This window comes from Pelophylax lessonae (genome assembly GCF_965119305.1).
Source record: "Pelophylax lessonae genome assembly, chromosome: 6".
NCBI lineage: Eukaryota > Metazoa > Chordata > Amphibia > Anura > Ranidae > Pelophylax > Pelophylax lessonae.
This window is the reverse complement of record NC_138773.1, coordinates 305647903-305666120: the sequence shown is the minus strand read 5'-3', so window position 1 is coordinate 305666120 and position 18218 is coordinate 305647903. Positions and strand designations below refer to the sequence as shown.

Here is an 18218-nt window from a genome sequence, read left to right as displayed (position 1 = left end):
ATCATTTCTAAGGGCCCCTTTCACACTTACAGCCCTGAGGGGCAGTGTGCGATCTTCCACTAGTCAGGCTGCATTGGATGGGCAGTGGTCAGGGTGCATTGCTAGGCACTGGTCAGGCTGCATTGGATGGGCACTGGTCAGGCTGCAATGGATGGGCACTGGTCAGGCTGCATTGGATGGACACTGATCAGGCTGCATAGATGGGAACTGGTCAGGCTGCAAAGATGGGCACTGGGCTTTATTGCTGGGCACTGGTCAGGCTGCATTGCTGGGCACTGGTCAGGCTGCATTGTATTGGCACTGGTCAGGCTGAATTGCTGGGCACTGGTCAGGCTGCATTGGATGGGCACTGGTCAGCCTGCATTACTGGGCACTGGTCAGGCTGCATTGCTGGGCACTAGTCAGGCTACATTTCTGCTCACCAGTCAGGCTGCATTGTATTGGCACTGGTCAGGCTGAATTGCTGGGCACTGGTCAGGCTGCATTGGATGGGCACTGATCAGGCTGCATTATTGGGCACTGGTCAGGCTGCATTGCTGGACACTGGTCAGGCTGCATTGCTGAGCACTGGTCAGGCTGCATTATTGGGCACTGGTCAGGCTGCATTGCTGAGCACTGGTCAGGCTGCATTGCTGAGCACTGGTCAGGCTGCATTATTGGGCACTGGTCAGGCTGCATTGCTGAGCACTGGTCAGGCTGCATTGCTAAGCACTGGTCAGGCTGCATTGGGTAGGCACTGGTCAGGCTGCATTACATGGGCTCTGGTCAGGCTGCATTGGATGGGCTCTGGTCAGGCTGCATTGGATGGGCTCTGGTCAGGCTGCATTGGATGGGCTCTGGTCAGGCTGCATTGGATGGGCTCTGGTCAGGCTGCATTGGATGGGCTCTGGTCAGGCAGCATTGCTGGGCACTGGTTAGGCTGCATTGCTTGGCACTGGTCAGGATGCCTAGGTTGGCGCTGGTCAGGCTGCATTGGATGGGCACTGGTCAGGCTGCATTGCTTGCCACTGGTGAGGCTGCATTTCTGGCCACTGGTGAAGCTGCATTGATGGCCACTTGTGAGGCTGCATTGCTGGGCTCTGGTCAGTCTGCAGTGCTGGGCACTGGTGAGGCTTCATAGATGGGCACTGGTGAGGCTGCATTGCTGGGCACTGGTGAGGCTGCATTGCTGGGCACTGGTCAGGCTGCATAGATGGGCACAGCTGAGCCCTGCATTCTTTATGTACTGCACTACTTAGCCCTGCATTCTTTATGTAGCGCACTCCTAAGCCCTGCATTCTTTATGTAGCAGGCTCCTGAGCGCTACTGAGCCCTGTATTCTTTATGAAGCGCACTCCTGAGCCCTGCATTCTTTATGTAGTGCACTCCTGGGTCCTGCATTCTTTATGTAGTGCACTCATGAGCCCTGCATTATTTATGTAGCGCACTCCTAAGGCCTGCATTCTTTATGTAGTACACTCCTGAGTGCTACTTAGCCCTGCATTCTTTATGTAGCATGCCCCTTAGCCTGGCATTTTTTATGTAACACACTCCTGAACTCTGCACTCTGTAAGTAGTGCACTCCTGAACTCTGCACTCTGTTTTTTCTCTATCTTATCTTCATAACATTTGGTAGTCATATCTCAAATAATTCTAAGAAGTATTTTTTTTTTTTTATCTCATGGACGAAATGTGAGAAATAACGTACTGTACTTATCATGCAATCATTCCATAAACACATACCACATACACTGCATATATAATTTGAGGAAAATATTCTTATAAAATAGCTTACAATTTGCCAATAAAAAAAATAAAATATGTCCCCGGATTTCATTTTAAACATATGCACACCTTAACCACTTGCCGACAGCCGCAAGACTATTTATGGCGGCGGTCAGCCCCTCCTGGGCAAAGTGACGTAGGGGTACGTCACTCGCCCGCGAGCCAATAGGGGGCGAGCGGGCGCCACCGGAGGCGTGCTCCCGCCCCCGCTCGTTCACTGTGTTCCCCGCTCGAGTGACCGGCGGCTCGGATGTTCGCCGGCAACCCGCGATTGTCCGCTGCAGAGAAAGAAAGGCAGGCGGCTAATGTAAACAAAGCCACCTGTCATTCTCCCCTGTGTAACTGCAGAGATCATACAGTCCTGCTATGTAGGATCGTATGTCTCTGTGGTTACATGAACAGCCACACCCCTTTACAGTTAGAAGCACGCCCCTAGGGACACACTTAACCCCTTGATCACTAATAAAGTTAACCCCTTCCCTGCCAGTGTCATTTTTACAGTAACAGTGCACTGATTACTGTAGTAATGTCACTGGTAACCCCAAAAGTGTCAAAAATGTCAGTCAAGGGTCCGATCTGTCCGCCGCAATGTAGCAGTACCGCAAAAAAATTGCAGATCGCCGCCATTACTTGTTAAAAAAAAAACAATAAAAATGACAAAAATCTTTCCCTTAGTTAGTAAACGCAATAACTTTTGCGCAAACCAATCAAAATACGCTTATTGCAATTTTTTTTTACCAAACATATGTAGCAGAAAACAAATTGGCCTAAAATGTTAAAAAATTTCGATTTTTACATTTTTTGGGGGGAATTTCATATAAAAAAATGTGAAAAATATTGTTATTTTTTCTAAATTGTCGCTCTTTTTTTGTTTATAGCGCAAAAAGTAAAAATCGCACAGGTGATCAAATACCACCAAAAGAAAGCTCTGTTTATGGGGAAAAAAGGACTTCAATTTCATTTGGGTACAGCGTTGCACGACCGCGCAATTGTCTGTTAAAGTCACGCAGTGCCGAATCGCAAAATAGGACCTGGTCAGGAAGGGGGTAAAATCTCCGGGGGGCTTAAGTGGTTAATATAGTTGTATATAAAATGTACTAATTACTGTATCTATGAAAAAGTGTTTCCCAGTGCTAAACCTTTCATCCAATTTCTAAATTGCTGCATTTGTAAATGACAAAAGTCAATATAAAGGAATAGTAGAGGTAAAAAGCACTTGTGGGTTTAACTAATCATTTTCTTGTACATATCTCGTTCACGGGGGGGTGTGGCAGGGGGTGTGTCCTATGCCTACATACCTCTACTAATAGGTGTCCCTCGTTCCCATCTCAGCAAGTTGGGAGATATCAAAGCTATCTTATGGGGCTCGCTCTCCCCTTGTGATTGCAATAAAGTTTAATTCAAAATAATTAAATAAAGAAAATGAATAAAATATGTAAATGAAAGCAATAATTCTGGAGCCATGGGTCACAATTACCACAACAATAAACTGATAACCAGTAAAGGCTTTTAACCACTTCAATACCGGGCACTTTTACCCCCTTCCTGCCCAAGCCAATTTTTAGCTTTGAATGACGATTGTGTGGTCATACAACACTGTACCCATATGACATTTTTATCATTTTCTTCAAATAGAGCTTTCTTTTGGTGGTATTTATTTACTGCTGGGTTTTTTATTTTTTGCTAAAAAAACGAAAAAAGACCAAAAATTTTGAAAAAAAAAAGTTGTTTCTGTCAGAAAATTTTGTAAATAAGAGTTTTTCTCCTTCACCGATGTGCGCTGATGAGGCTGCACTGAAGGGCACGGATGAGGAGGTACTAATATGCAGCACTAATAGGCCGCACTGATAGGTGGCACTGATGAGCACTGATAGGTGGCATTAAAGGACAATGATAGGTGGCACTGATGGACAGCACTAATGGGCACTGATAGGTGGCATTTATGGGCAATGATAGGTGGCACTGATGGGTGGCACTGATAGGCGGCACTGATAGGTGGCATTTATGGGAAATGATGGGTGGCACTGATTGGCACTGATGGACAGCACTGATGGCCACTGATAGGCGGCATTTATAGGCAACGATAGGTGGCACTGATGGGCAGCACTGATAGGCAGCATTTATGGACAATGATAGGTGGCACTGATGGACAGCACTAATGGGCACTGATAGGTGGCATTTATGGGCAACGATAGGTGGCACTGATAGGTGGCACTGATAGGCGGCACTGATAGGTGGCATTTATGGGAAATGATGGGTGGCACTGATTGGCACTGATGGACAGCACTGATGGCCACTGATAGGCGGCATTTATAGGCAACGATAGGTGGCACTGATGGGCAGCACTGATAGGCAGCATTTATGGACAATGATAGGTGGCACTGATGGCCACGGATAGGCAGCATTTATGGGCAATGATAGGTGGCACTGATAGGTGGCATTTATGGGCAATGATAGGTGGCACTGATGGACAGCGCTGATGGCCACTGATAGGCGGCATTTATGGGCAATGATAGGTGGCACTGATGGGTGGCACTGATAGGCGGCACTGATAGGTGGCATTTATGGGCAATGATAGGTGGCACTGATTGGCACTAATGGACAGCGCTGATGGCCACTGATAGGCGTACCATGGGTACAATGTAATCTCCCTTCAACAATGTGGTTTTGATCCGGTGGAGACCCCCCAGTTTCTTACACTGATAGGCGACATTTATGGGCAATGATAGGTGGCACTGCTTGGTGGCACTGATGGGCAGTTATGGGCGGCACTGGTGGGCACTAAAAGACAGCACTGATTGGCATAACTGATGTACTCAGACTGGTGTCACTAATGGGCACAGAGTGACATCACTCATTGGGCACTCTTGGGGCTGCATTGTAATCAAGGCACCGATTACCTTTACATGTATTCCCTGTGTCATTGTGAGAGAGGAAAAGCCGATAAACGGCACTTCCTTGTTTACATGTGACCGGCTGTGATTGGACAGAGCTGATCACATGGGTAAAGAGGTGCAGCGGTGGCTCTTTGCCGAGATCAGGGTTGCGCCGTTTCCCAGGAATATGGCGCGCCTGCGATTGCCACCTGCCCCTGGTCTGCGCGATCGCGGCTAAACTGGGTGCCATCATATTATGTCGTCCCAGAACGAGAGTCGCACCGCTCCACCGTCATTTTGCATAAAGCGTCACCTATTCATAATTTTAGTTACCGTAATTTGTCGCCATTTCACAAAAAAAAAAAAAAAAATCAGCTGCTGTTTTATTCTCCAGGTCCTCCAGAAAATATCTCATGTTTGGAGGTTTTAAGTTATTTTCCAGCAAAAAAAAAAAAAATTTTTACCTTAACATTTATGTGAGAAATGTCAGAATTGGACAGACGGCGTGGTTGTGGCGCAGAATGGGCCGTGTTTGGCGGGATCATGTAAAAATAGGCGGCTGAGCCATGTTTTTATTACTGCCGTGAGTGTAAATGAGGCCTTTATTGGGCTGTGCTGCTACCGCCCTGCAAATATGCGCAACACGTGACTCTGGTGCGATTTTTGTGGCCTATTTTAGGGGGGTGGCAGTGAGAGTGAGTTGTGAGGGAGAACATGGCCTGGGGGGACTTCTATGGAGGATTTTTCTAATAACCCCCCCCCTATATATCAGTAGGTGAGGTTCTGTCACACCTCCTGACAGGAATACCCTCCATGGGAGGAAGTATTGATGTCTGTAGATGATAATTACCGGCTTTCATGTTTTATACAGAATGTCTGACCCTCGGGTGAGAGAACACGGACCCGCCCATTCCCGGGCTCGAACCTGCGGGCGGCGCAGCGCTTCGCCTTCTCACTGATCTGCTCCGTCCCGGCCGCCGTGGTTGCTAAGGTAAACATTACACCAGCGCCGCGTCCCGTCACCTAGGAGACGGAAAGATGGCCGCCGCGGATAGAAGAGAACATTGAGAGAGAGAGAGGTGAGTGCGGGGATCCCGAGATGGGGGGATGGGGGCGCGTGATATTCCTTCTTCCTCTTTATTATTATTGTATAATGTGTGTATATATAGTCATGTGACCGGAGCCCAGTCTACATGGGAGGGGGAGGGGTCTTCCTATGTGTTACCGCATCCCTCTGAAGTACCCCCCAGTGTGAGAAACCGGAAATGTCACTGATCAATGGGAGCCCAACCCCCATCCCCATTATATCAGAGTCCCCCCCTATACAGCAGAGCCCCCCCCACCCCACTCCATACATCAGAGTCCCCCTATTGGTCAGAGTCCCCCCTCCCCCATATGTTAGAGTATCTTCCATACATCAGAGTTCCCCCCCCATATCTCAGAGTCCCCCTATACATCATTGTCCCTGTTATTTGTCAGAGCCCCTCAATACATTGGAGTTCTCTCTATATGTCAGAGTCTCCCCCTATACATTGGAGCCCCCCTATTGGTCAGAGTCTCCTCTATACGTCAGAGTCCCCCTATTGGTCAGAGTCTCCCCTATACATCAGAGTCCCCCTATTGGTCAGAGTCTCCCCTATACATTGGAGCCCCCCTATTGGTCAGAGTCTCCTCTATACGTCAGAGTCCCCCTATTGGTCAGAGTCTCCCCTATACATCAGAGTCCCCCTATTGGTCAGAGTCTCCCCTATACATTGGAGCCCCCCTATTGGTCAGAGTCTCCTCTATACGTCAGAGTCCCCCTATTGGTCAGAGTCTCCCCTATACATCAGAGTCCCCCTATTGGTCAGAGTCTCCCCTATACATCAGAGTCCCCCTATTGGTCAGAGTCTCCCCTATACATTGGAGTCCCCCTATTGGTCAGAGTCTCCCCTAAACATTGGAGCCCCCCTATTGGTCAGAGTCTCCCCTATACATTGGAGCCCACCTATTGGTCAGAGTCTCCCCTATACATTGGAGCCCCCCTATTGGTCAGAGTCTCCCCTATACTTCAGAGTCCCCCCCATAGATCACAGTCTCCCCATAAATCAGAGTCTACTTTACTGCTCACCAGAGTCTCCTCCTATACATCAGTGTCTCCCATTTACATCAGAGCCCCCCCCCCCCATCCCATACATTACAGTGCTCCCAATACCTCAGAATCCCCCCCCCCCCCCCGCATCAGTGTCTTCCCTGTATGTCAATGTCCCCCATACAAATTAGAGTCTCCTCCTGTATGTCAAACATATCCCTCATATACATCGAAGTCACCCCCATATACATCTGAGTCCTCCATGTATACATCAGGTTTCTCCCCATGCCTGTGTCTCCCCTATAATCAGAGCCCACTATATTTCAGAGTCTCCCCTATATGTCAGATTCCCCCTTCTTATGTTGCCCCCCTCACCTTTTATGTCAGAGCCCCCCCCCATCACATTAGATTTCCCCCATCACTGAGTCGTCTCATCACATCAGAGTCTCCCATAACAGAGCCCCCCTCTTTACATCAGTACCCCACCAGCAGCGGGGGAGGTGGAGCTGGTTTTGGGAAGTCAGAATTCTGTCCTCTCCTAAGTGCTGGGAGCTCCCCCCCCCCCCCCCAGATCAAGGCCATGAGCTGCCATGATGGGGGGAAGGGGGGCTGCCAATACAACAGGAACAGATGACATGGGGTGTATCTGGGATGATTGCTGCCGGTATCTCCATGAAAGAGATTTCCCCCCACTTCCTGTCTAGGTGACCCTTTTTAAATCTGAACTCCGGGGGAACCTAATAGAAGTGCAGCTTATTTTTTTGCAATATAAATGAAAAAAGACCGAAAATTATGAAAAGTAAAATGACATTTTCTACTTTTTTTTTATAAAAAATATCCAATAAACTCAATTTATGTCATATATTTTGGGCAAAATGTATTTTTTGTCACAGGTGTTTGAAAAATTACAATAAATGTATAAGTTTTTATTTTTTTAACACAAAGTTATCACTAAATGATAAATTGCTCACACATGCCATGGGTATATGTGAAATTACACCCCCAAAATACATTCTACTGCTTCCCCTGAGTACAGGGATGCCACATGTGTGAGACTTTTTGGCAGTCTAGCCGAGTACAGGACCCCGAAAACCAATCACCACCTTCAGAATTTCTAAGAGCAGAAATTGTTGATTTCACTCCTCACTACCTATTACAGTTTTGGAGGCCATAAAATGCCAAGATAGCACAACCCCCCCCCCCCCCCCCCAATGACCCCTTTTCGGAAAGTAGACACCCTGAGCTATTTGCTGAGAGGCATGGTGAGTCCATGGAAAACTTTATATTTTGCCCTAAGTTTTGGGAAAATTACTTTTTTTTTTTTTTTACACAAAGTTGTTACTAAATGATATATTGCTCACGCATGCCATGGGTATATGTGAAATGACACCCCAAAATATATTCTGCTGCTTCCCCTGAGTACAGGGATACCCCATGTGTGAGACTTTTTTGCAGTCTAGCCGAGTACAGGACCCCGAAAACCAATCACCACCTTCAGGCTTTCTAAGGGCAGAAATTGTTGATTTCACTCCTCACTAGCTATCACAGTTTCGGAGGCCATGAAATGCCAAGACAGCACAACCCCCCCCCCCAAATGACCCCTTTTCGAAAAGAAAAGTAGACACCCTGAGCTATTTGCTGAGAGGTATGGGGAGTCCATGGGATACTTTATATTTTGCCCTAAGTTTGGGGAAAATTAAAATTTTTTTTTTTTTTTACACAAAGTAGTCACTAAATGATATATTGCTCACACAGTCACATGCCATGGGTATATGTGAAATGACACCCCCAAAATACATTCTGCTGCTTCTCCTGAGTACAGGGATGCCACATGTGTGAGACTTTTTGGCAGTCTAGCTGTGTACAGGACCCCGAAAACCAATCACCACCTTCAGAATTTCTAAGAGCAGAAATTGTTGATTTCACTCCTCACTACCTATTACAGTTTCGGAGGCCATAAAATGCCAAGATAGCACAACCCCCCCCCCCCAAATGACCCCTTTTCGGAAAGTAGACACCCTGAGCTATTTGCTGAGAGGCATGGGGAGTCCATGGAATACTTTATATTTTGCCCTAAGTTTTGGGAAAATTACAATTTTTTTTTTTTTTTTACACAAAGTTGTTACTAAATGATATATTGCTCACGCATGCCATGGGTATATGTGAAATGACACCCTAAAATACATTCTGTTGCTTCTCCTGAGTACAGGGATACCACATGTGTGAGACTTTTTGGCAGTCTAGCTGTGTACAGGACCCCGAAAACCAATCACCACCTTCAGAATTTCTAAGAGCAGAAATTGTTGATTTCACTCCTCACTACCTATTACAGTTTCGGAGGCCATAAAATGCCAAGATAGCACAACCCCCCCCCCCCCAAAATGACCCCTTTTCGAAAAGTAGACACCCTGAGCTATTTGCTGAGAGGCATGGTGAGTCCATGGAAAACTTTATATTTTGCCCTAAGCTTTGGGAAAATTACAATTTTTTTTTTTTTTTTACACAAAGTTGTTACTAAATGATATATTGCTAAAGCATGCCATGGGTATATGTGAAATGACACCCAAAATATATTCTGCTGCTTCCCCTGAGTACAGGGATACCCCATGTGTGAGACTTTTTTGCAGTCTAGCCGAGTACAGGACCCCGAAAAACAATCACCACCTTCAGGCTTTCCAAGGGCGTAAATTGTTGATTTCACTCCTGACTACCTATTACAGTTTTGGACGCCATGAAATGCCAAGACAGCACAACCCCCCCCCCCCCAAATGACCCCTTTTCGAAAAGAAAAGTAGACACCCTGAGCTATTTGCTGAGAGGCATGGGGAGTCCATGGAATACTTTTATATTTTGCCCTAAGTTTTGGGAAAATTACAATTCTGTTTGTTTTTTTTTTTACACAAAGTAGTCACTAAATGATATATTGCTCACACAGTCACATGCCATGGGTATATGTGAAATGACACCCCAAAATACATTCTGCTGCTTCTCCTGAGTACAGGGATACCACATGTGAGAGACTTTTTTGCAGTCTAGTCGAGTACAGGACCCCGAAAACCAATCACAACCTTCAGGCTTTCTAAGGGCGTAAATTGTTGATTTCACTCCTGACTACCTATCACAGATTCGGAGGCCATGAAATGCCAAGAGATAGCACAAACCCCCCCCCCCCCCCCAAATGACCCCTTTTCGGAAAGTAGACACCCTAAGCTATTTGTTGAGAGGCATTTTAGGTATTTTGAAGATATCACTTTTTGTCACAAAGTTTTGGAAATTGAAAAAATAAAAAAATAAATAAATTTTCCTTTTCTTTCTTCATTTTCCAAAATAATGAGAGATGTAAAATACTCACTGTGCATCTTAGGAAATACCTTGGGGTGTCTACTTTGCGAAAAGGGGTCATTTGGGGAGGGGGAGGGGGTTGTGCTATCTTGGCATTTTAATGGCCTTGGAAACTGTGATAGGTAGTCAAGAGTGAAATCAACAATTTTCGCCCTTAGAAAGCCTGAAAGTGGGGATTGGTTTTCAAGGTCCTGTACGCGGCTAGACTGCCAAAATGTCTCACACATGGGGTATCCCTGTACTCAGGAGAAGCAGCAGAATGTATTTTGGGGTGTCATTCCACATATACCCATGGCATGTGTGAGCAATATATCATTTAGTGACACCTTTGTGTAAAAAAAATAATAATTTTCCCGAAACTTGTGGCAAAATATAAAATATTCCATGGACTCACCATGCCTCTCAGCAAACAGCTTGGGGTGTCTACTTTCCGAAAGGGGGTCAATTGGGGGGGGATTGATATTTCATGGCCTCCAAAACTGTGACAGGTAGTGAGGACGTAAAATAAGCAATTTACACCCTTAGAAAACTTGAAGGTGGGGATTGCATTTCAGGGTCCTGTACGCGGTAGACTGCCAAAAAGTCTCACACATGGGGTATCCCCATACTCCGGAGAAGCAGCAGAATGTATTTTGGGGGGCCATTCAACATATACCCATGGCATGTGTGAGCAATATATCGTTTAGTGACAACTTTGTGTAAAAAAAAAAAATAATAATTTTCCCGAAACTTCTGGCAAAATATAAAATATTCCATGGACTCACCATGCCTCTCAGCAAATAGCTAGAAGTGTCTTCTTTCCAAAAAGAGGTCATTTGGGGGCGGGGGGGGGGGGGGGTTGTGCTATCTTGGCATTTCATGGCCTCCAAAACTGTGATAGGTAGTGAGGACATAAAATAAGCAATGTACGCCCTTAGAAAACCTGATGGTGGTGATTGGTTTTCAGGGTCCCTTACATAGCTAGGCTCCCAAAAAGTCTCACACATGTGGTATCCCTGTACTCAGGAGAAGCAGCAGAATGTATTTTGGGGTGTCATTTCACATATACCCATGGCATGTGTGAGCAATATATAATTTCAATGACAACTTTGTGTAAAAAAAAAACAAAAAAACAATTGTAATTTTCCTGAAACTTGTGGCAAAATATAAAATATTTCATGGACTCAACAAGACTCTCAGCAAACAGCTTGGAGTGTCTTCTTTCAAAAAAGGGGTGTTTGGACTGTCTTGGCATTTTATGCCCAATATTAGAAGCTTATGCCACACATCATCCACTCTTCTAACCACTTGAAGGCCAACCCTTTTCTGACACCTTTTATTTACATGAAAAAATAATTTCTTTTTAATGAGAAAATTACTTTGAACCCCCAAACATTATATATTTTTTTTAAAGCAGAGGCTGTACAGAACAAAATGGTGGGTGTTGCAATTTTTTTTTGTCACACGGTATTTGTGCAGAGATTTTCCAAACGCAATTATTTGGGGAAAAAAAACCCAAAACACTTTTTTTTAAATGTAATACACTATATATTGCCCAATTGTTTGGTAAAATATAAAAGATGATTTTATGCCGAGTACATAGATACCAAACATGACATGCTTTAAAATTGCGCACGCCCATGCAGCGGCAACAAATTACGTACATTTTTAAAAGCCATTACAGGTTACCACTTTAGGTTTACAGAGGAGGTCTACTGCAAGAATTACTGCCCTCGATCTGAGGTTCACGGAGATACCTCACATGCATGCTGCAATTGCTGTTTACATATGACACCAGACTGATGCTTGTGTTTGCCTTTGTCCGCAAACACGGGGGGACAGGGGTGCTTGATTTTTTTTTTTTTATTTTAACACCTTTCCTTTTTTGTTTTTTTTTCATTTTTATTGTTATCACAGGGAATTTAAATATCCCCTATGATAGCAACAAGTAGTGACAGGTACTCTTTATTTAAAAAAATAGGGGTCTTTTGGACTCTAGATCTCTCCTCTGCCCTTAAAGCATCTGTCCATACCAAGATTGGTGTGATAAGATGCTTTTCCATTTTCCCAATGGCGCTGTTTATTTCTGGCAAAACCAAAATCATGAAATGCTCGTAGCTTCCGGTATCTTAGGCCATAGAGATGATTGGAGCTATTCTGATCTTCAGCTTATGGAACCACCGGCGGCAGGCTCTGATTACCCGGTGGGACAGCAGAGCCAGGAAAGACCATGGAAGGCGGTGGGAGGGGGGGGGAGTCCACTCCTACTGCTTGTAAAAGCAGTCTAGTTGCTAATTATTTGCTAGGATTGCTTTTACATGAAAGCTGACCGCTGGCTGTAAAAAACAATACCTGGCGATGTACCAGTACGTTGCTGGTCCTTGTTGGGCATATATTGTAAGGTTCTTTTTTTTATGCAGCCTTTGAGCTGAATGAAAAAAGAGAACCTAACAGATTCCTCCATTCACATCGATCGATGTGGAGGAAGAAATAGCTGCCAGAGAGTGTGTGGTATGCCCACCATTGGACCTCCCCACATCCACACACTTCTAATGATTGGCATACACGCAATGTTTTTTTTTTTTTTTTTTTTCGTTTAGCCCATGGGCTGAATGACAAAAAAGAACATAGGAGATTCCTTCATTCGCATCCATCAATGTGGATGAAGAAATCTCTGCCAAGAAAATTGTTAAAAAATATATGGCAAACCATAAGGAAGATCCGCCCTCGGTGTCCACACCCCATCCCCTATGCTTCGCCATATATGCTCTTCTTTTTAACTGTGGTGGTGAAATCACACCACACCACACCTACAGCGCTGCAATCATTGATTTACGTATATGCTGAGAGCAAACGCTGTCGCTGTCAGAATAAACAAATCAGTGCTGCAGCGGATGGCCGTACCTGCAAAGCAAACAATGTAGAAATGTAGAAAAACTTTAAACGTTTCAGGCTAGGGTCTCTGAAAATTAGATGGCCATCTAACATCATTCGAGACCCCGTTTAAGTGACTGTGCTGTGCTGTACCCTATGCTAACACTCTACTAGTGTGTGTGTGTGATAACACCAAATTTAACACACCTGCTCCCCATTCACACCTGAAACCTTGTAACACGAATGAGTCGCATGACACCGGAGAAGGAAAATGGCTAATTGGGCTCAGTTTGGACATTGTCACTTAGGGGTGTACCCACTTTTTAGCCAGCAGTTTAGACATTAATGGCTGTGTGTTGAGTTATTTTGAGGGGACAGCAAATTTACACTGTTATACAAGCTGTACACTCACTACTTTACATTGTAGAAAAGTGTCATTTCTTCAGTGTTGTCACATGAAAAGATAGAATAAAATATTTACAAAAATGTGAGGGGTGTACTCACTTTTGTGAGATGCTGTATGTTCTTCAGTACAGGTGCCCTTTAATAATGTTTATGTTTTTTCCAATTCCAGAATCAACATGAAAATGCTGGGACCCGTTCATATAAGACCCCTGGACCCCAGTCCTTTCCTGGGTATGAAGCGCAACACTTCAGTTAAACGGGTAAGTTTTTAAATAAATACTAAAGCAACGTTCAGGACATCAATCAATGAGTCAAAGCGCTGGATTAATATTGTTGAAATATGTTTTCATACATTGAGAATGTGTTCATACCCTCAGCCCAGGGTCGGGACAAGGGGTGAGCAGAAGGATCGGATGCCCCGGGCACAGCATGTATTGTAGGGATGGGGGCACCGCAAGTTCCTTCTACTCAAAGGCTGACAGGAGTAGTGACACTACTTCTGTCAGCCCAGCACTGGAAGCAGCGAGGAGAGGAGGAGAGAGCCAGGAGGAGGTGCGGACTGTGCTCTCTCGTCCCCTCCTCCTCAGAAGCTCGCACATAATGAAGGGGAGGGGGGGCGAAATTTGGCATCTTTGCTCTGGGCACTCTATGATCTTATCCCGGCACTGCCTCAGCCCATCCCTATAGCTGCTGCCTACAAGGTAGTGATACATAAGCTTTCTACTGCTTGCAAAAGTGAAAGAACACATCCCTGGGCACCCTTTAGATGTGCATGTATTAATTCCTAAATTCCTACAAGGTGATACTAGGTGATAAATAAGCTTTTTACTGCTTGCAAAGATGAAAGAACACATCCCTGGGCACCCTTTAGATGTGCATGTATTAATTCCTAAATTCCCACAAGGTGATACTAGGTGATATATAAGCTTTTTACTGCTTGCAAAGGTGAAAAAACACATCTCTGGGCACCCTTTAGATGTGCATGTATTGATTCATATTGATTCCTAAAGCTTTAAAGTGTATGTAACCCCATAGCTCTCAACTCTCTGATTCTGAAGGACTGTCCCTGATTTGGAACAATGTCCCTCTGTCCCTCTTTCCTCCTCATTTGTCCCTCATTTTGATCTGATCTATATACCGGTAGTTGTATATAAAATTAACTTTTTATCATTCAGAAAGTGTTTTCCAGTGCTAAACCTTTCATCCAATTTCTAAATTGCTGCATTTGTACATTGCAAAAGCCAATATCCAGGAATAGTAGTGGTAAAGAAAAAGCACTTGTAGGTTTCACTAATCATTTTTTTTGTATGATTCCCCCTTAAGGGGTGTGGCAGGGGTGTGTCCTATACCTACACTTTTTTGCTAGTAGGTGCCCCTCATTTCCAGCTCAGTAACCCCAACATTTTATATTTCTGATATGTGTCTGTGTTACCATGTACTTGTATTAGAAATATCCGGTTCTCTTTGTATTGCTTCTTTTTTGTGAAATACCTGGTGACTCAGGCAGCCCCCCTGCTTTCTTATTCCACACTGACCATGCCAGACATCCTTCCCAGGGCGGTCAGTTTTCTTCTTTCCATTCTACTTAGCAGCACAGCCTGCCTGTACCCCATTGGTCAGACTTGTGTAGATACACCCACCTGCACAGCTCTTCACTGGGAAGATCAGTGTACTGTTGTTTCTCTGCCTCCTGCTGACACACACCCCTGCAGCTTCCATCCCCCACCTCTCTAAACCTCTTATGCAGCTGAGAACAGAGGTCATGTGATCACCTATAAAACAAGGAAAAAAAGTATTTATAATTTTTTTTTTTTTTTATAGCTACACATATGTTTTGCCTTTCATTTCTATAATAAACTGATTGGCTTGTTTTACAAGGTAAATGTTCATATATACCTTAAGGCTGGATTCACATTGGATGTAGTGCAGGAACTACATGCGATTTGGACAGAAATCCTGTTCAAATCACATGTGATTCTGCAGCAGTGCGATTTAGGCCATTCATTTGCATGGCTCAAATCGCACCGCATTCGCACCAAAATTGTGCAGGGCCCTTTTTTTGCCACACCAATCACACCCATGTGATGTGATTCTGCAAATCACACTGCGTTTTGCAAACCAATTTCAGGGTGTGGTTAACTTGACATACACACCCGCAGCGGTTTGCATGAATGGGGCGCGATTTTTGATGTGGTGCGGAAACCGCACAGAATTCCCTGCGAGTTCCGCACTGCATCAATGTGAACTGAGCCTAAAGCGTAACTAACCCCGCCCCCCTATTCTTTTTAGCCAAGGAAGCTGCCATCTTGGCCTCTGTTTGATCTGCAACTGCCATGGTGCTGCTCATGTGATCAGTTATGACTCCAGTCATTGGATGGATTGACAGTTTGGTTTAAAGCACAAGCAAATGTGACCGTTTGCATTTCCTATTCTCTAGGAATGTAACTGCTTTTTTTAAACCGTTTATGGTGGCCATTCACAATACGAAAGATCGCCGTTCGTTTTTGGCCAGTTAATGGGCACAAATCAGTAATCAGTTGTGATGTTTTTGAGCCAAAAAAACTAAGAAAAAGTTTAGAAATTTTCTGCCGAAAAAAAAGCATCAAAACACACTGGATTGCATGGAAAAACGTGGTCAAAAATGCGTATGCAGAAAAGCATCCGGAACACTTCCGGACTGCGTTTCTACGATGTGAACTGGCCCTAAAAAGTCAGCAGCTACAAATGCTGAAGCTGCTGACTTTGATTATAAAGGACACTTACCTGTCCAGGGATCCTGCAATGTCGGCACCCCTAGTTGATCTGGTCATCGGCTCCGGTTGCAGGCGTCGCCATCTTCACTAAGGGAAACAGGAAGTGAAGCCTTGCGGCTTCACAGCCTGTTTCCTACTGCACATTGGGTGGGTCGTGCTGCCATTTTCTAAATGGTCCCGCTGTCTTCTGGGACCTCTGTGTCTCCCAGAAGGCAGCGGGGGGATGGGGGGGGGGAGGGGGGAACTGAAATTGCGTAGATCTCCGTAATAATTTTGTGGCGATCTTACCTGGAAAGTGGGAGCGGGTACCTGGTTTAGACACATATCCGCTCCCCCCCCAAAAGGTGGCAAATGTGGAAGCGGAGCGGGGAGGAAGCAAACGAGCGGAGCTTCCCTTTAGCTGTTGTAAATCTTAAACTTTTTTCACAGATTCAGGTTGGTAATTTCCTTTCAAATCAAATTAGAGAGCAATTTATTAAAAAAAAATCCTTCTAAACACCTACTGTATATGAATAGATTTTGTCCCAGGTATTTTGACCACCTTGATTTTTCTCTGCTCTGATTGGCCTGTGTGGTGGGTAGGCCCAGTCCACCCTGCCATGACTTGGAGGAGCCATACACTCCTGTCTGCCCCACCGGGTTCCTCTGCCCCACTGGGTTCCTTGCTGCCTACATCAACAACAGCCCCACCACCTGGCAGGGGCAGGTATGGCAAAGGTGACATACCAGAAAAGGGGAAATCTAATCAGATTAAAAAAAAAGGGGGGAAGAGATCTGCCAAAAAAAAGTTTAGATGTATGTCTGGTTGCCTCCATCCCTAAATTTGTATTGTAAAAGAAGAAGAAATGCGGGACTTTAAATGAGTTTGCAACCAGGCATATGTGTTTCCAAATGAGTATCATGTAAAAAAACCCCACACAAGGAGGGGGACCCATAAAGAGCTGACATAATTGTACAAATTTATTAAACCATATTTATTAATCACATATACAATTATTGCAAATAAGGATAAATACACTTATTTCATATACAATAAAATCTGTAAAAATAGTAGGTTACATAAGACATCAATTTCTCTACAGATACATGGTCTGGAAACATTAAAACACTTGAATATAGCTGAGTAAATATAGGCTCTACGCGTTTCGTGGACCTCCGTCCACTCATCAGGAGCTTAGAGAAAAAAACAGGGTATCTAAAAATAAATAAAGAATCTCAATTATACCAAAGTAATATTGAAGGAAAAAAGGGGAGAAGGGGAAAAAAGGGGAATAAATTGATAATCAATCAAACCCTTGTGTGGGGGTTTTTTACATGATACTCATTTGGAAACACATATGCCTGGTTGCAAACTCATTTAAAGTCCTGCATTTCTTCTTCTTTTACAATACTAATCAGATTAAACTTCAGCTGTAAATGATGTGCTGTGTTGGTGTAACATATCTTGGCTATGTGTTGCAGAGAAACGTTTCCTCTGAGCTGCAGTCCCGATCCATCTCACGCAGAAAAGGGAAGGAGAAGGACAGCGTCCTGGGGTTCGAGGTCCATCAATGTCTACACTGGCAGAACTGGGAGCTGGGAAAGGAGTACACCAAACACCTCCTTCTTAAGAATGTCCGCCTGAGGACACAGAAGGTGAAGTTCAGGTGAGATCATTTCTTAAAAGTGGATAAAGAAGAAGAGAACTCCTTTTATTTATTGTAATAAAAAATATACCTCTATTACCCGCTTGCTGACTGTATCACTTACATATATGGTGGCAAGGTGGCTCTACCGCGCACGATCACGTACCTAGTACATGATCCAGCACTTCTAGGTTGGGGGCGCGCACACGCGCTGCCGGTGTTCTGCCGAAAACTCCAACTTGCCGAGAACTCCAACGACGTCACTTCCAGGTGAGTGTACAGCAGGAATAATTGGAGATTTCGAGCCCTTGGTGATTTCACAGAACACCAACAGCCTTTACACTCCAGTACACGCTATAATGAGTGTGGACATTGTTAGTCTGCCTAGTTGTTGCCGCCTTGGAGGCGGCCATGTTTTTGGTTACTAGCGGGTGGATAAACAATGTCCACTTATTATAGCGTGTAGCGGAGTGTATAGGCTGCCGCATGTTCTGTGAAAACACCAAGTTGTCGAAATCTCCAATTATTC

General features: G+C 44.7%; 1 protein-coding gene across 1 annotated transcript in view; it reads left to right on the top strand.

The window, feature by feature from the left end:
* Positions 1-5663: 5663 nt before the first annotated feature.
* The window catches only part of CFAP65 (cilia and flagella associated protein 65), a 162307-nt gene continuing 149752 nt past the window's right edge, over positions 5664-18218 (top strand). Inside the window, exons 1-3 of the mRNA XM_082260096.1 lie at positions 5664-5719; positions 13481-13571; positions 17526-17710. Coding sequence (XP_082116222.1) covers positions 13488-13571; positions 17526-17710 — 269 coding nt within the window. The 5' untranslated portion in view covers positions 5664-5719; positions 13481-13487. The remainder of the gene's footprint in view (positions 5720-13480; positions 13572-17525; positions 17711-18218) is intronic.